The 19,572-nt window shown below is 47.2% G+C and overlaps 1 protein-coding gene across 2 annotated transcripts in view; it reads right to left on the bottom strand.

Moving 5' to 3' along the window:
• The window catches only part of LOC142584593 (glycosyltransferase 25 family member-like), a 438,601-nt gene that overhangs the window by 78,467 nt on the left and 340,562 nt on the right, over positions 1-19,572 (bottom strand). The window contains exon 9 of one of the 2 annotated variants that reach the window (XM_075694713.1): positions 7,379-7,472. The exons of the other annotated variant lie outside the window; for it this stretch is intronic. Within the exon in view, the coding sequence (XP_075550828.1) occupies positions 7,469-7,472 (4 nt within the window). The 3' untranslated portion in view covers positions 7,379-7,468. Of the gene's footprint in view, positions 1-7,378; positions 7,473-19,572 lie in introns of those variants that run through there. 2 annotated transcript variants of the gene reach the window in all.

The following is a 19,572-nucleotide window of genomic DNA, read 5'->3' on the forward strand; positions in this document are numbered from 1 at the left end:
TATATGCGTTTTGTGAGTGCGACGCCCAAGCATAAGCGGCACAGTATTGTTTCCTCATTTCGCGGAAGCCCTGGTAACAGCCGCAATTGCATAGCTGGGTCGAGGGAATGCAGTCGGTCTTAGGTGAATTCAGGTGTGTGCCACTTCTCCAATGTCATACAGTGCGCTAGCTTGCTTAAGTGTTGGGCTACGTCAGACCGCGATAAAGGTACGGAAACAAGGGTTGCTCCTTCGTGTGCTTTCCTAGCAGCTTCATCAGCGAGGTCGTTGCTGGAGATATTGTAATGCCCAGGCAGCCACTCAAACACGACGTCGTGTCCTTTCGCGATCACATGACGGTGCATTTCTTGTATCTCCCAGACGAGTTGTTCACAGGACCCGCGACGAAGAGATGACAGAAGACATTGTAAGGCCGCCATCGAATCGCAGAATATTCCCCACCGATTAGCCGGTTGGTTGTTAATATAATCAACGGCACCTCGGAGGGCAACAAGCTTCGAACCGGTCGATGTTGTCAAGTGAGAAATCTTGTATTGGATGCTTATTGATCGTGATGGTATAACCACTGCGCCGGTGGAGCTGGTCTGAGTGGAAGAGCCATCCTATATATGTGGACTCGGTCAAAGTAGAAAGTGTTCAAACAATCCAGAGCTGCTTGCTTCAAGGCCAAGGTAGGCAGGTCGGTCTTATTTTTTATCCCTGGAACCATATGACGCACTTGAGGTTGTTTTAAACACCACAAAGCTGAGGTTGAACTTGCTGAGTATGTGAAGCCCGATGGTAGGGAGGCACGATGGATGCTGACCTCGTTGGAGAAGGACGCCTGTGGTCATCATTCTGGCAGGCAGGCAAGAGAGCTTGATTGCATCCGTGAAACATGACGAACAAGCGTGTCGGTCGTAATGTAAGTCGTGATCGGATGGTCTTGAACCACTGTAATTGTTCCTGCTGTTGAGACGCTCCGCGGAAGGCCTAGGCAAACAAACAGTGCCTGCGCTTGCACGCTCTGAAGTTCTAGAAGGTTTGACTTACATGTTTTAGCAAGCACAGCCGAGCTATAGCGTAGGAATCCGATAAAAAGAAGAACTAAACTCACATCATTTCTAATGTGAAGCATTCTTCTCCGAGTCAAGCCAGTTCCTTGTCTCGCGTCCTGCCCTTTCCGTGGGTCAATAAGCAGATAGATAGAGTGATCTGCGGTCAAGGATGGGAAGCAGCTGATGCTTCGGTCGGCAGTCGCTCGCAGGACCACGGGGAAGAACCAGCTAAGTGCGTAGAGCGTGAGCGGTGTCGACGCACGGCCTCGTTACGCGGCGCGAAGTGTGCGTATTGGAAAACGTACGTACGTACGTACGTACGTTCGTTCGTTCGTTCGAACGCGTTCGTTCGTTCGAACGCGTGCGTGCGTGCGTGCGTGCGTGCGTGCGTGCGTGCGTGCGTGCGTCCGTCCGTCCGTCCGTCCGTCCGTCCGTCCGTCCGTCCGCCCGCCCGCCCGTCCGTCCGTCCGTCCGTCCGTCCGTCCGTCCGTCCGTCCGTCCGTCCGTCCGTCCGTTCGTTCGTTCGTTCGTTCGTTCGTTCGTTCGCTCGTTCGCTCGTTCGTTCGTTCGTTCGTTCGTTCGTTCGTTCGTTCGTTCGTTCGTTCGTTCGTTCGTTCGTTCGTTCGTTCGTTCGTTCGTTCGTTCGTTCGTTCGTTCGTTCGTTCGTTCGTGCGACGTCTTAAAACGCTAGGCATAGGAAGACAACACAGCGCGTCTCAGGCCGCTAGGGCCCCACCAGTTCGATTCGCATCGGCATCTCGTGCTGCAACGATTCGCGCAATGCTTCGCATTACATAGATGTAAACTACAGTTGACTCTGCCATTTTTTCGAACACTGTACATGGGTTTGTTTCACGTGCTGGCAACATTATTGCCCATTCACAAACTAACTGCTCCACCACAGAGAAAACGCGATGCGGTGTACGTACACAGTATACTCAACAAACAAGTAGGCATACACACTATGTGTGAACATCAAAGAGGGTTTGATGAAATACTAAGTTGCTCACGGGTGATGCAAACGTAATATTGGGGCTTGCTCAAAACCTGACCCCGTTTCTATACCACGTACTTGCCTTTCACTGTGACAGATTTACATTTCCTTTTCGAATCCACACAGGAATCAGAGCTGTGCAAGGGTAGATGAAGCCTAATAGGTTAGATTTCGTGCTCCCATGGGCTAATAGAAGGGAGAGATATTCTTTTTTCTAAAAAATAATATGTGAACAAGTGCTGCCTGCGTTTTTATGGCAGCCCAATGTACCTATCAACTGAGCTTTGCCTAGCTAATAACACGGAAAAAAAAGCTCGCAAAAAATCATATCGCGACCGAGTGAGCGCACTTCGTACCTTACACACGTACACCCCAAGTCCAACAAATCGGTGCCTCCAGCCAAGCCTTTAGCCGCAAGTGTAGAAACAACTAAAAAAAGCCACATATAAAATCGAAAGCAGAACGAAATAGCGGCATACAACAACAACAGCCACAGCACGTGGTTAGCAACGTGCCCATAGAAAGAGCCAGTTATTATTCGATCTCTGGCTGCAGAGAGAGAGATAGGAAAGGCAGGGAGGTTAACCAAACGCGAGTTTCCGGTTTGCTACCCTCTACTGGGGTGGGGATATAGGGGTTGTAAATACGACAAAGAGCGAGAGGAGAAAAAAAGGAACAAGAAAAAAAAGGAATAAAACAGAATAAACAGAAGTAACAGAATGCCAGGCGTTCACACTGCAGATTTCAGCTATAGCGGGAGAAAGCAAAGGCAACTTGCGCGATGTCCAACGTACCACAGTCGATTCATTCTCTCTCTCTCTCTCTCTCTCTCTCTCTGTTAGGTCGATAACGTTCTAGTAAACCTCGTCAAGTAGCTAAGTAGTGATGTCACACTAATAACTTTAAAAATAAATAATTAAAAGAAAATGGACAACGCTGGTTGCTATGCGTAGCGGGAATGTCCTCTGACGGAGATTGCAACTGACGCACTCGAAACGGACACTATTCCACGGAAGGGTGCTACCAGCCCTCGAAGTATACCCAGGTTGCCAGTCCCTGGGTGCGCTAGATTCTCAACTTATCCCCAAGTATGATGCACGACTTAATGCAAGGAACTGGTTAATGATATAAAGCGATAATTTGCACGAGACCTTCTGTTGGCCAACTTAAAGAAGAATCTTCCCCATTTCCCAATATTTGGCTAGAGTAGTCGTATGTACCGACTGTCCAAAGATTCATGTTATTATAGCAAGGCTTTAACTACAGTACTTTTTTTTACCTTCCGTTAATATAATAGTGGTCAAGAAGAGGAATGATGTATTAGCATTGCAACATCGCATTCATCAAAAAGCAACCGGACACATGGCTCTGTAATCATGACGCTCTAAATCAGGTAATTAGGCATGAAAAAAGGACGAGAAAGGTTGAACAAAACTGTCGTTTAAGATATTTCCACATACACCATCCTAACTCAGGCCACTATACGAGTTGAAACTACTGACGTTGTTGGACGGAAGGTTCACAACAGGCCAATATTTTCCAAGATTCCTCATAAAGATGTCGGCAAGGCTGTAGATTAAGTTATACTCATCATTCTTGAGGCCTGCTATGTATATCTTAGATGCGTATAAGCAGCCCGCATTAATTAAAACAAGGGATTCGGCCCCTGAGCGATAACGTTGTCTTCTTTTCTTTTCCGATGCTTGAACTTATATTTTCAGGCAAGTTATCAAAAACTCGATTCATTTCCTAAGCCGCCGAGTCCGCTTCCGAATAAAAGCCAGCTAAGGTTGACCTTTTTTTTTCAATGCATGAGTATAAAGACCTTGAAGTAGAGCTGTCCGATTACTCAATTCGTATTTGATTCCGGAATTCACTAATCGAAGTGGCCGAATATTTGTTTCTGTACGAATAACGGATAACAACGGTTGTTGCAGTCTACAGCCAGAAAGACCGATGGAGACCATTCTGACTCATGCCGCTACATGAAAACCACGCACGTTGCACAGGCGCACTATAGTTACTGAACAGACGGCTGGAAAAAAGTCACTACAGCACAACAGTGTCCAGCGGTTAAAGAGCATGCTTCGCCTTGGGCAGCCCGCGAGTTTGTCACCTCGATGTGGGCAAAGCAATTTATTATTTGGTTAATATTTCAGCATGTTTCGATTCCTTTAAAACAACGTGCGGGGCTGTAGCACTGCGCTTAGCTCCTTCGAGGCACGCAACATTTTACTGCGTTGCAGTTGCTGTTACTTTGTTTCGTTACAATTATAGTCACAGTACACGAGGCAGGACCAGCTTTCCGTTGTTTCTCACAAGCTTCTCAGCGGATATGGCATATCAATTGGTAATAACGCGTCAAATAACCTCAACATGTCTCCTTTTCTTGCCGGACGCATTCAACGCAACTTTTATGTTTCACTTTGTCTAAAAATCGCAAATATTTGGTATTCGAGTGAACACTCGTACGTCGTTCTTCTAGAATATTCACATTAGATTAAAAAATTTCGCCATTTGAACTTTAGTTGAAATACTCCAACAGGACAGACGTCTCTTCAGCGGGGTCGTCAGGTTAGCGGTCAAGTCATAGCGGAGCAGGTACGCGCATGGGGAAACCAGAGTTAATTTCCACATCACCAGTGCATAACATGAACAACATCATGCAATTCTTTCGCGTAATTAATACTTCTGGACAGGGGAACACCATTAAACGTCTATCGTTGGATTAAAGTTGCGGGTTTTAACGTGCCGAAACTGAACAGTGAGTCATGAATGACGCCATATAGTGGAGAGCTGCAGAGTAATTCTACTACGTGGTATTATTTAACGTGCACCTAAACCTATGCCTGCGAACATTCTTGCACTAATATCCCAAGGGCGCACTGGATACAGTGCGTCCCTTGGTTACACACAAGGCCTTGTGTGCTTAAAACCCGTCACTTTATCTCCCCGGAGCATTTCACTCGCATATGCCAGAAGTCCCTTCAAAGAATTCAGTATCAGGCTTTGTACTTAAATCTGGCGTTTCACCACGGCAAGCTCTCTCCAATTACTCAAAAGTCGCAGTTTCGCCCGAAAGGTGATGCATCGATTGTGATAACAAATTAGTGGACAGCTATACGAAGTAAGGATAACATGCAGTTTCATTGGCCGTATAAACTTGGAACACTCACGTACTTACTAAATTAACAAGCATGCATGGTGTCACACGCGCACAAGTAAACATGAACACACTTCACTCGATGACAGCGGAAATTCGCTGTCAAAACGCTGAAGTGAGGAAGGGCGGCAGCAGCAGCGAGCGAACTGACCTTCGTTCTGCCTCTCGTTTCAACGCGAACTACGCGACGAAAACACAGCGCACACGAAGCTATTGACCCGTGTTGCGGAGCAGTTTGTCCTAGAGAAACGAAATGGCACTTTCGGCGGCGCGCCGCAAGTCGCCTCAGCGACAGCGCACGAATACGAAACCATTACCTACTGCGATCCGTTGTTGGTAATGTAATCGAGTTTCCCCAAGCGCACTGTGCGCCAACCATGCCGGATTAAATCATGTGGATTGAAGACGTGTGCAGTAGTTGGCTGCAAATATACTCACTGGCATATTAAGGAATGGAATGACTCTGTGTAGCCAAGTTCGCGGACCGCTGCTGCAACTGTCTGGACGTGCTACTGGCACTTCGAGGTGTACGGATTGCTTCGAGGATAGTGAAATTTCATCATCCGCCAGCGTTGTATCGCTAACCTTCAAAGTGCTTCAGCCCCGAAACGTCGGCAAGAGTGAGTGCCGCTTGTTAAACAATGACAAAGGGAGTAGCATCGCTTCGTCTCGTAGTAAGTTCCGCGCACAATATCTACACACATCTATTCTAAATGGCACGGGACCTTACACCCAGTCTATCGCCAACGTGTCAATAAGTGAATGGGCGCACACTTGAATATATGCGCACCATATACGCACAATAAATGACTCACTACACCGATAGCGCACGAATGGTCGAAAGTGAATGTTTCGTGACAGTCCACAAGTGCAAGGGAGTTACTAGCGATAATACATATTTGATACAAGGTACTACAATGTACAAAACCGCTGCGTTTCAAGCCTTGTGCGCAGCAAGAACAAATTTATCGGAACTGAGCCCACCCGCGAGCGATTAGGCAGAAATAATCAAATGCTGACCACACCAAATAAATTTACTGAGTCAGAAATGTGGCAAGGCGCTGCTTCAATACATTTGCTAAATGAAGAACGAAGAGCAAAACACAGTAATCCTGATTAAATTCATTAGTGGAACGTTTGGATAGCTTGGAATACCCCCCCCCCCCTATTTAGCCTCGCTTTCAATAGAAGTACCATATATACGCTGCTCGCGCCGATTGGACAAAGCTTAATCCGCTTCAAAAGCGCTTTTGCATGTTCTCTGAAGCTGTGGCCAAAGCTTCGTGTCGTCCACCGTCACCGTCTACGATATCTCCCGAAACAGAGGTTTTCTAAGCCGCACCAGCGTCATACACACCCATTATAAATGCGGAAGCAACGGGGAAATTGGAGGCAAGGAATGGACGCATCGCCACGTGATCAAACATGGCAGCGTCCATGAGATCGTCGCAAAAAGGCTCATTAAGCACTCGGCGCACTGTCCCCGTCACAGATCGCATTCAAAAGAGGCCCCCCGCGGCCGCTCGTGACCGCGCCATACTCAGCAGACGCCGGAACATTACGCCCCCCTCCCTCCCCTCACCCCGGTGCCTTGCGTGCGATGGAAGACGGTGCGCTTCTTCACCGCTTTCCTGCCTTGCGCGCCCGAGATTGATCTGCCACCGTCGGCTCACCCACGCTCGCTTTCACTCGCACATACAGAATATGGCGTACAGCGACGATGCTTTCGCCCTTGGCCTTCACACGGAACATCACGGCAACGGCGACGGCAGAAATGCGCCTGGACTGTGCACATAATTGCTATCGCCCAAAAAATAGTGGATTTCCGAGACACAAGAATACCTTTTGTAGGACAAGAAGAAAGAAGTTAACCGAGGGGCCCAATTTTTATTAATCATATCATCAGAAGCAACAAAACCACTTGTAAGACAAGATTCAAAACAAGTGGGGACAGAAGAAAAATACCTATTGGATCAAAGCAGTCCCTCGCAACGCTTCGGCGGTCAGCTCGCAAAACCCTATAAGCCAAATAGAATAACTGAGAGCGCGATTCGAAGCAGAGCATGCCGTAATTTAAATGCACATGTGCAAACGTCTACCGCGGTCGTGGTTAGACGACAATTGTTCACTCCATCTAATCGCACCCACTTGTCTTTCTCTCTGTCTCTCTTTTCGTTTCACAAATTCGTCGCAGGCAAAACATACCCATGGAACTCGCTTTCGATGTGGCAGGCTTCCAGAAATCCGAAAGTTAGGAATGAGTGGTGCCTCAACTTACCTGAAAAGGGAAAGAAAAACATGGTTACAAGCTGCGAACTCAACTTCCATTATAATACATAGTTACGGAATACTAGCACGCGCATAGTAGAAACACTTAAAAAATTATCAGATATGACATAGAAGGTTAAAAAAGAAAGATTCCAACTTTCAATCATTCGTGCGCAGTCTTAAATATAATGTCCCCATAGAACGTCATTACGAACACTTTACGACACGCCTTCGTTGAGAGATGCTTCCCGGAAAATGATTGCTGAGCAGCCTACACTGAACGACCTTTCTAAAGATCCACAGTAACAAGAACATGGAAAGTAATACGGACAGAAAAGCGGCTGTCTGTCTTACACTCATAGCCAACGACAAAAAGAGAATCCGCAAAAGCAAAGCACAAAGCGGACACCGCACGACAGTTACTTGCACAGAAAAAAGCTCAAGGTTCCCTTTATTCACTCAAGTTTCATCGAAGAGGTCCTTCGTCAGCCATTTTGTACACAATATTGACTTCTTCTATTCGCAGCCTCGACAGTATGAATTCCACGAACAGAGACGCCACCACGTAGTTCCAGATCGTTCTATCCTTTGCTGCGCATTACCCAGTCAGCTACCAAACAGCAATACGCGCGCCCAAAAGAAAAAAAAATGACTCCAATATATACAACTTAACCACAGACGCCCACTCCCCCCCCCCCCCCCCTCCGGGCTTTGTGCTCTTCTCTGGCATCACCGACCAACGCACGTAGGTGCAGTTTCCCGGCGTACTCTGTCAGCATTTCGAAAAACGACACAATGGCACCCACCGGAAATTTCTGGCCCGTGTTTACTCCGAAAGCCTTCATCGCGTATTCAGAAGGTCGCTTCTTTTGGGGCACGGCGCCTTTGTGATGATAATACCATCGCGAACGCCCCAACTAGTCAGCATTTCACGAAAATTCATGAAAGCGCGCCCTCCACCCCAAGCCTTCGCGGCTCCGGCCACCCAATTCCCTATCGGTAGCCGGACGAAAAACTAGGCATCCAGACACGCTACAGGAAAACAACCGCAAACAATAGCGTCATACTTTCCAGCAGCGCGATCATCGTCCTGCTTAACAGGAAACGCGACGTGACAACAAACTCGGCTACCGCCTTTGGTCTTTCATTATGCTTTCTCGCTCTCTCCACCTCTATCTGTACTCACAGTTCCTCTCACTCTCTGGACACGTCACATAACGGGAGTGGGACGGGAAAGGACGCAAGAGGCCATCGAGGAATAGGCGAAAAATAGAGGGCGGCAAATGCAAACCACAAAATGCTCTCAAAATGTCGCATGTTCAAAGAAACAACGGAACGCATCAGTGCGAAAGCAAATGTGCCCCCCCCCCCCCCCCCAATGCATCCACTCTACAACAATTAATGGCGGAAAAACGGAACTGTGGCGCCGTCGAGCGTCCTCACAAACCCCTCCTGTATAATTAAATGGTTTTGTGATCGCAAACATATACTATATACATAATAGCGGCACGCGAAGAAACAAAATATGGAGAGTAGGGCCATCAAAAGTAATCACAATAAACGCGTCACTGAGCTTGTCCCCCCACCCCCGGCACTGCGCGTCATCACACGCATATCTCGCCACAAAGACTTCTACAGGGAACCAGCACTCCCGCATGCACCAGCTGCATCATACTTGTGGCGAAGAAGGTGCTAACCAATATACTAGTTACCCTCCTGTTACACAACACGAACAACGCACAAACCAGTACTGCAGCGTATACAAACGGCGCCTTCTCGTACGCCTTCTCAAATACGAAATTAAAGTGGCCACAATTATCGCGCCACGTATGGACGAAATCACGGACGGTTTTCGTTGGAGTTTTTTGAGGCGCCGCTCATCAGAGTTGTTTCTGTGTCTTCCTTCTGTCCACGTTTCACTGCGAAAGTTTCATCATCAGCAGCCTATTTTATGTCGACTGCAGGACAAGGCCTCTCCCAGTGATCTCCAATTACCCCTGTCCTGCGCCAACCGATTCCAACTAGCGCCAGCTAATTTCCTCATTTCATCGCTCCACCGATGCCGTCCACTTCTGCCGTCCTCGACTGCGCTTTCCTTCTCTAGGCACCCATTCTCTAACCCTAATGGGCCACCGTTTATCTAACCTACGAACTACACGACCTGCCCAGCTCCATTTTTTTCTCTTAATGTCAATTAGAATATCGGCTTTCCCCATTTCCTCTCTTAATCACACCGTTCTCTTCCTGTCTCTTAGCGTTACGCCTAACATTCTTCGTTCCATCGTTCTTTGCGAGCTCTTTAAATTGATTTCGAGCTGCTTTGTCAGTCTCGAAGTTTCTGCTCCATATGTTAGCACTAGTAGAATGCACCGATTGTACATATATTTTTTATATATTTTTCAATGATAGTGGTAAGCTTCCAGTCAGGATCTGACAATGCCTGCCCTATGCGCACCAATCCATTTCTATTCTTCAGCAAATTTCCTTCTCATGATCAGGGATCCCCTGTCAGTAATTGATCTAGGTAAACGCACTCCTTTGAAGACTCTAGACGCTGACTGGCGATCCTGAACTCTTGTTCCCTTGCCCGGCTATTGATCGTTATCTTTGTCTTCTGCATATTAATCTTCAACCCCACTCGTACGCTCTCTATCAAGGTCCTCAATCATTTGCTGCAACTCGTCCCGAGTATTGCTGAACAGGACAACATCGTCTGCAAATCGAAAGTTGCCGAGATATTTGCATCCGATCCTCACTTCTAAGCCTTCCCAGTTTAATAACTTGACTACTTCTTCCAAGCACGTAGTGAATAGCATTGGAGAGATTGTGTCTCCTTGTCTGACCCCTTTCTTTACAGGTATCTTCCTGCTTTACTTGTGGAGAATTAATGGTAACTGTGGAATCTCCGTATATATTTTCTAAGGTGTTTACGTAAGCGCCCTGTACTCCTTGATTACGTAATACCTCTATGACTGCTTGTATCTCTACTGAATCAAATGCCTTTTCGCAATCAATGAAAGCCATATAGAAAGGCTGATTGTACTCTGCGAATTTCTCGATTACCTGACTGATCACATGAATGCGATCATTGTGATGCATTGTAGAGTGGCTTTCGTCACCGCCGTTCAGCTCTGGACAGCATATCAGAACTCGTCTCAGCGCTCGAATTTGCTAAAGGAAACAAACATTCTGCCTACATGCTCTTCCTAGACATACAGCAAGCTTTCGATTCAGTTCCGCATAAGCCGATTATTTCCGCTCTTGCAACCGCGGGAATTTCGGGTCGTCTGCTCCACTTTCAGTGGGTAATTTTCTATCAGAGCGCCGGATGAAAGTGCGTGTCGGAGGAGTAACTAGTGAATACCGAAATGTGAAGTGCGGTGATCCACAGGGCAGCGTATTATCGCCGCTTTTGTTTTACACCGTACTCGCCGCACTTTCAAGTCGTTTGCCACGGGAAACTGACTTCCCTGTGAGCATAGCTGTCTACGCAGATGACATTGCTCTGTGGATAAGCGGCCCTTCGCACTTTGGTCCGCGGCTTCGTGCAAGCTTGCAAAGAACTCTCAACGCTACTTCGGAGTATTTGGGTGAAGTTGGCCTGCTCATATCACCTGCTAAGTCGGCTGCAATAGCGTATCACCCTAAACAACGCGCTCGTCGAACAATGAGCCGACTGTATCTTCACAAAACGCCTATAAACTGCGTGCGACAACACCGTTATTTGGGGTTAATTGTGGATGATCGTATCTCTTGGCGTCCTGCCGTTAAATCTGTACGACGCAAATCGCACTCCCTCCTTAAGTATGTGGCCGCCTTGACTGCTCGAGGTACTGGCTGCGACCAAACAACGGCTCTCCAGGTGTACCAGTCATCTGTACTCTCAGGCATGATGTACGCATTATCAGTCCTGAACATACCACCTAGTTTGATGGCCCAACTGGAGTGAGATCATCGCGTTGCGCTTCGACTAATGTTTGGATTACCTCGTGAGGCACAATCTATTGCATTACTTACTGAAGCGCATCAGTTACCCCTGAGGCTGCAAGCATATATCAGAGAGCTCTGTATCATATTGAGCGTCTGCACCGCGCATCGAATGGTCAATCGCTCCTTGATCGTCTCATTCACCACCCGTTATCTCGCATGGGAAAAATGGCGGCCTTATTTATGGATATCACTACCATTTCTGAACATGCTGCTTCAGATACGTCTCCGCCTCCAAAAGGTATCACGAAACACGCATTCCCCATTTACCTCACTATCCCTGACATGCACCAAAAGTCCGATATGGCTGTTGCGGCAATATTCCAATTGGCTCAGTCTCACTTGTTCGAAAAGTTTCCAGATTATCTTCAAGTTTTTCACAGATGCAGCTGTACACAACGACGGTCAAGGCGCCTCTGCAGCTTTTTTTCTGCCCTTCAACTCAAGTACGGTGTATCTTCCAAATACCTCATCCAACTTCGTCAACAACTGCGGAGCTAGCAGCGATTAATGTTGCACTGAAATACGTGCAAGAGGATTTAATTACATCGAAGGCTGTCATCTTTACCGACTCCCGTGATGCCCTTGGCAGGTTACAACGCAGTGAGCTTGATTGTCCACTTGTGCGCAGCATTACTGACTCTGCGAGTGAAATTTCATCACGTGGGGTATCTCTCGTTGCTCAATGGATACCTTCACACGTAGGAATCACTGGAAATGAAGAGGCTGATCGGCTCGGTTCAACTTGCGCTTATAACAACTGTGAGTGCCCAGAAATTTTGTGCAAGCTTGATGACGCTCATCTGCTGATTCGTCGCCACCTACTCAAGCAGCATCCAGATCAGCGCGTCGCAAATGGAACGTTCCCGCCTCGTGTTCGCGGTCGACGCTTGCCTCGTCGCGCTATAGAGCACAACTACTCCAGCTGAGGGTTGGCTGCGTGAACGTGCACGAACGTTTATACAAAGACGTGTGGAAAGTCCAGTGTGTACGTCTTGTGGCTGCTACAAGACACTTCAGCACCTTATATTTGAGTGTCCCGCTTTCAGTGCGTAGCGCATGTCGCTAGTGAGAAACTATCACCTCCTTGGCCTGCGGTGTACGACACTCGACGAATGTTTATACCCAGTGGTTGTGCGTCTAAACGTAGTCAGGCTCATCGCGCCCTACTTACTTTTCTAGAGTTAACTAACCTAGGTTCACGTTTGTAGCGTCGAAACTATTCTATTCAACTTTCTGGAGTAGCGTGACCTTCAGTGTGTGATCTGTACTGCGTTCTACTTTAGTCTTTAGATTTCTCCTGTTGCTCTTCCTTTCCTCTTTCCTCCCCGCTTTCTTATCTACTACTATTTCTGTGTTGCTGTCACCTCCCTTCTGAAGAGTAGGCAGGCGTTGTGCCCCTTCCGGTGGCAGTTGCCAGCCTGCTCCTCGCTTTCCCTTTCCTATTATTTGCGTATGTGTGTTCAAAAGAAATAATAATAATAATAATAATAATCCAGCCTGTTCGCTTGGTTGACTAAAGTCCATTGTTGCTCTTATTCTATTGGAGATTATGTTGGTGAGGAAGGAAGGAAGGAAAAAGTCGAGAAGGAAAGGCAGGGAGGTTAACCAGTTTAGCTCAACCGGTTTGCTACCCTACACATGGGAGCGGGATGGGGGGATGAAAGATGGGGAGGAGAGAGAGAGAGCACATAGCACAGCAGACACATCGTCAGTTACAGTCCGTCACTCTTGCGTGGCACGTGACATCACTGTCACAGCCGCTTGTCCAAGCCCGTCTCTTTCAAAAACCGAAGTAGACTCTTCGTCGCCTTCATCTGCGATGTCTTCTATCGGCGACATATGAAAATCGTTTCAACTGACAATGGTCTATTGTCAAGGTGCGCTAGAACGGACGCCAGGGACTGTCTCTGAACATTATATTCAGGACAGTCGCACAGAATGTGTTCTAGCGTCTCCTCGCAAATACAGGCATTGCAGAGAGCGTTGTCGGCCATTCCAACGCGAAATGAGTAAGATTTCGTGAATGCCACCCCTAGCCATAAGCATGGATAAAGCAGAGATGCATCTCTTTGGCGGAGCCCAGAGGGCATACAGAGATGCATCAAAGAGGGCATTATGTTTGTGAATACTTCATATAATACTGGTGGTATTATATTAATTTTTCAATTCTTTAACTTCTCCCTTTTTGTGAATTAGCAATATGTTGGCATTCTTGCAGCTCTCTGGGACCCTTTCACGTAATGGTAAATGAAGGTGGCGATAACATAGAAAGGTGCAACCTGCATGGCCACCTTCCCGCCTACATGACGTAGAATTGTGGAAACGAAGTTTGCCAAAGTGCGAGGCCCACTGATCTGATCCCAGAAAAAGGAAGACACACACGGAAACGAGATGCTAACTGCGGGCAGTAAATACTACACAATTGGCAGCAACAAGAAAATCGGCTGCTCAGGAGAATGCACAGTTCGTTACTTGGCCTAAACTCATATCGGGCTCCAGATTCCAGATCGGGCTAGTCCAGTATGCACAGCAGCATACAACCATGCATGGGACAGCAAGCTAAATTATGCAGCAAGCCTACGTAATGACAAATTAATACTAAAACTCGGACATATTGAGCTCCCTGAGATATTAATCGCATGGATAACAAACTACCTAACAAATCGCCGCCAGTTTGTGGAAATTAATAAGCAACAGTCTGGCTGTCTTCCGGTCACCTCGGGAGTTCCTCAAGGAAGTGTCCTAGGGTCACTGCTCTTTTTACTCTATATAAATGATATTACTACTTCAATCCATCCCAACGTGCAAATTAGGTTGTTTGCGGACGACTGTGTGCTTTTTAGAGAAATCACTTCAACCAATGATCAAACTGATTTAAATGCTTCTCTAGCTGGCATTATTGATTGGTGTAAAACGTGGGGCATGCGGCTTAACGCTGAAAAGACGTCTTTCTTCGCTTCACTCGTCAGAAAGCTCCACTAACCTTTAGTTACACGTTAGGTTCGTTGCCTTTGCAGGAAGAAACAAAATATAAGTATTTGGGCGTCACAATTACTAACAACTTATCATGGAATTTACACATTGATAATATCTGTTCTTCAACCTTGGGTAAATTATATTTTTGTAGTAGTCATACGTATTGCTATTTCAGAATGTGTTTAAGTTTGAGAAGAAAAGAAAAATAAACATTTCTTATATAAAGATTTTATTCATTAGAAAACGAGAAACATTTGGTTGTGTTTGTATATTGTCTGCAAGCAGACGACAAACGAGGCACGTAAACGTCCGGAGAGTTTACCGCTTGCCGAGTGGCTACTCTCTTCCTCCCGTTCTCACAAATTTTGTATATTGGCCACTTTGTGACGTTGCAGCAACTGAACAGAATAAGTTTCGAACAAAGATCTCCGATCGCGCCCTTTCACGGCCGAAAGATACGTCGGAAATGTCCCATTGCATGTTGACGCATACATGAAACCAACAAGAGCGGTCAAGTCAGAAGCCGGCACCGGACATTTAAATCCGATAGGGTTTCTGTCGACTGGTTCATATCAGGCCGTTATATCGCAGGCAGCCAACGTCGAGGCAAGAGTGTGTGGTTTCTTTGTCACTGGCTGCGATCTGCAGAGGTATCAAGACACGACCTGGCACTTGATATAAAGTAATGCATTCATGGTGTTGCAAAACAATTACAGCCCCGGCAGCAAACCAACGCACGCACGCACGCACGCACGCACGCACGCACGCACACACACACACACACACACACACACACACACACACACACACACACACACACACACAGCGCAAATGGGCGACGAAACTTTACCTCTTGTCAGTTTCGCATGTTATTAGTACCGCTAGAGTAAGATTTGCATCGAATGCTAAACATACTATGTATATTACTGTGGGCTCTGTACATTTTGCAAACATTGCTGTCGCCACAAGTCGCGCGACTACAGATATATACAAACATAGAACAAACAGAGCCCTTACTTCCAACTGCCGTATAATTTCAGCGCCAACCAACTTAATTACAAATGAAGGAAAAAAGGAAATAACAGTGCCAACCCGCCCACATAACGCGGGCACAAGCAAGAGAGAGCGCCCGTGCCCATTAAGCATGTTGCTATTTCCTTGACAATGGATTTGCGGGGGCACTTACACCGAACCGTCGAGCCATATGGGTGGATGAAAACAATTTTATTTTAAATCCGGCAAAGTTTAACGACCTGGGCTCAGATCTCCTATGAGGGGACTTCGAGACCTTGCCTCGTCGCCGCCTCTCGGGCTCGCTGGACTGCCCACTCTTGTGTCTTGAGGCTGGAGCTGCGCAGATCGGCGGCCCACTTCGACGCAAGAGCCTCCGGAGCTACAGCCATTTTAGCCGATATAGCAAGCCATTCCCACAATATGTGTGAGAGCGTTGCTCTAGTTGCCTGACATAACTTGCAAAGAGCATTCGGGTATTGCGCGGGACAAATGTGCCGCAATCTCACCGGACTGGGGAAGGTTTGTGTCTGCAGTTGTCGCCAGACGACTGCCTGGCTACACTCCAAGAAAAATCCCGGGGAGAACGGGAGTAACTGGGCCATTAGTCCTAAAAAGGGCGCTTTCGTTCCTCAAAGGACCAACTGCATGAATGTGCGTGCCGTGTGCAAATTTCGGAGAGTAAGTGTTTAGTCCCTGGTCAGAAAGAGAGCAACGGGAGGACGAACGACAACAGTTACTCCCCATGCACTCCACTGTTTTCGTCCGTGTCATGGAGCGATGCGGCGAAAACGGCATTGTCTATAAATCGTGAAATAGTTCGAAGTTCGTGCACTGTCCATTGAACTACATGCAAAGCAGCACCTTGCCTCCTCGTGAGAAAATTGCGTGAAACATAAAAGCTGGAATGTGAAGAGCCATGCCCTTCGTGCGCACACCATAAGTGAGCGATACACATTAAACGCGCCAGTCATTGATAGACGGCTAGATTTTCTTGGTAAATAGTACCTAAGTTGCTTCCGTTCCAAGGAGGTTGAGAACTGAAGCGATGTGTAGCTCAAACGGGACACGCTAAGCGACAGAGAAATTGGCCTTCTCTGTCGTTTGCGGTTTGAGCTCTCTACACGTATACATCGCGCAGTGCCTCAGTGTTAATCCCCCTAATACTGGGGCTGATTTCTTTTCGCAGTCGCTTATGGTTGCAAGTACACTTAACGTTAGACTCTCGCTGCATAGCTTGCACAAAACCCCAAGTCGCTTTTATATTGGCGCACTTGCGCTCCATTGCTTAACCTTGTCTAAATATAATTTCCTGTCAACCGGGCACCGTGGTGAAGTGAGGGACCGACCGAACATTGGGGACCGACTTCTAAAATATATAGGTATCTGCTACAGACAAGTGACGACGCGACTGGTAGTCAACGGGCAAACAACTCCCATCATACAGCTGAACAGATCCGTTAGGCAAGGATGCCCCATGTCACCAGTTCTTTTTGCTCTGTACTTAGAACCCCTGTGCCGAACAATTCTGAACGACAGCGACATAACAGGCTTCACTTTCGCAGATACTCCTCTGAAAGTCCTCGCCAACGCCGACGACCTTACGCTTGTGGGTGCCTCTAGAGAGGAAATCCGCCAAGGAGTCCAGCATGTCATGAACTTTTGTAATGTTTCCGGTGCTAAAGTGAATCGAGAAAAGTGCGCGGGTGTATGGTTAGGTGCATGGGACTTAAAACCAACCACCTTCCTAGAGGTGAAGTGGACGTCTGAAATCATAAGCTACCTCGGTGTGTGTTTAGATACTGCAACCTACAGAATAGACAAAATACAACTCGAAGTGGTACCCTCGCGGCAAAAGTGCAACAGTGGCACAGAAGAACGGTACCGCTTATGAACAGAGCCTTTGTGTGTAACACTGTGTTCTTTCCAGCTATATGGTACTCAGTGCAGGTGATGCCCTGTTTGCCGGCTCAGGTGAATCGAGTGTACAGATTTTGCGCAACATATATTTGGGAGTCACGGTTTGAGCGCATGAGGCGCAGAAATTTATTCTTAAGTAAGGCAAAAGGAGGCCTAGAGCTGGTAAACGTTGAGGTAAAACTCAAAGTTCACAGGTAACTTTTTTTCAAAAACCAAACCCATCATATTCTACGTCATTCTTTAAAACAATTAGGTGGGGGGTACTTAGGCGAGTGGATCGAAGGTGCCCAAGGAATCTCACGAGCCCGCACCCTAAAATTCTACAGGGAGGTGGAGCAGGCAGCTCGCTTCTTCGAGCAGCGTTTTTCTCAAGAGTACTTAAAAAATGTAAAACGGAAGAGTCTGTACTGGAACACTATAGATATGCTATTCCCACCACCACTATATCGGTCTCGATCTGGAAGCCAGCTGGAGTCTGACGTTTTCAAGCGTCTACCAAAATATCCTGTAAAAACAGCGATTAAGGATTTTTTTGTTAGGTTACATGTCGAAGTTCTACCTGTAAAAACATGGCCACGTAACAAGGGTTTTTTCGTGCCGTGGTCAACGGACTGCCCGCTCTGTCCCTATCCAGAATCGTTGCAGCCCGTATTTTTGTTTGGTACAAACGCAGTACTATTTTGGCACAACATACGAATTGTGTTTGACGTGCAGATATACACAAATTGGGATAACGTAAAATTTCTGACACTAGAAGATGACAAAAATAACAACAGTGTTGAAACCCTGTTATTGCTAGGTTTGTATGCAATTTGGAGATCACGAACTGATTACGTCCTAGCTCTAGATAACGCAAAACCTGCGTGGACGCACTTTTGTGATGCTTTTGCGTATACAAGTTCGCTGCTGGGCGGCGAAAATGAGTTTAGCAAGCGATGGCAGGTGTGGCAGAAGTGCCTGCAGCAAAGACGAATACTTATATAGATGTTCCATTCTCTGTGTATGTGTGTGTGTCTGTTACAAAAGCTGTAAAGAAAGAACGCTTCAGTGCATGGTACCTGCTATGTAAAAAGAAAGGAAATAAAAGGAAGTCGCAGAAAAAAAAGAAAAGGGCACCGCGGTGAAGTGGTTAGAGTACCTGACTTGTAAGCGAAAAGACGTGAGTTCGGATCCTACTTTAGGGCACCTTTTTTTTCTTTTTTTCAGCTCAGTAATCTTTTTTTAGGACGTTATAGATGCCTAATTTCATTAATTCCACCTTTCCGGAGCATCGGAAAGAATTACAGTTACTCCCTTGAGGAGCATCGGAAAAGGGCAACTGTTAGTCCTCGAAGCAGTAGGCGCATGGGGAGTAACAGTTAATCCCATGTCAGTTAGTCCCCAAATGGACTAATGATTGTGGCAAATCAGTTAGTCCTCAAAAGGACTAACCTCCCTGCCCCTATTAGTCCTTTTTTTCTTAGAGTGTACGTTTCAGTTTGGGGTGAGGTTGGGGCAATATCCGCCTGCCTAGTTGGTAGTGCTTGGTGACGTCGTTGTATCTGACTAAGCGTTCTCGTGTGTTTTGAACCAGGAGATCCGAACTCGAAGAGGGGGTCTCCGATTCTGCGCGGCGGGTCAGTTCTCGCACAGAGCGGTGTGCTACCTCGTTCAAGTTAGGGGGGCCCTCCTCAGTGGGAGTGGCGACGTGCACTGGGAACCACGTTATCGCGGTGCTATCGAAGTGCGGCGACCAGCTTTCCTTAGGATCTCGAGAGCTTCGGAGGAAATACGGCCCCGCGCGTAGTTATGAACTGGGGATTGTGAGTCACTAAGAATTACCTCGCAGAGGGGGTCGGTAAGCGCAATCGCAAATTCTTCCGCTGTTTCTTGGTATTCCGTGCTGACACTGCACGCGTGCGTAAGCCGGAAGTTAACGTCTACGACTACCACCGTGAACTGGTGTTCTCGTGTGTATTCTGCCGCGTCTAAGAAGTGCGTAGTCCTCTTCCCGCCCAAGGAGCGGAGCAGTGCCTTGGCACGGGCCTGGCGTCAGCCCCCGTTTGTTCTGGGTGCATGTTTATAGGGATATATGGGCGACCATCAACATGAAGCTGAAGTCGGGTGGAATGACCTGTTATTGACCGTGTTGAACGTGGTAATTGAAGCCGAGTTTCTGCAGACTGTACCGGCGCGTGGCTTTCAGGGACATGCGTTCGAGTTGCGAAGCTCTT

The sequence above is a fragment of the Dermacentor variabilis genome, chromosome 1, assembly GCF_050947875.1.
Source record: "Dermacentor variabilis isolate Ectoservices chromosome 1, ASM5094787v1, whole genome shotgun sequence".
Taxonomy (NCBI): domain Eukaryota; kingdom Metazoa; phylum Arthropoda; class Arachnida; order Ixodida; family Ixodidae; genus Dermacentor; species Dermacentor variabilis.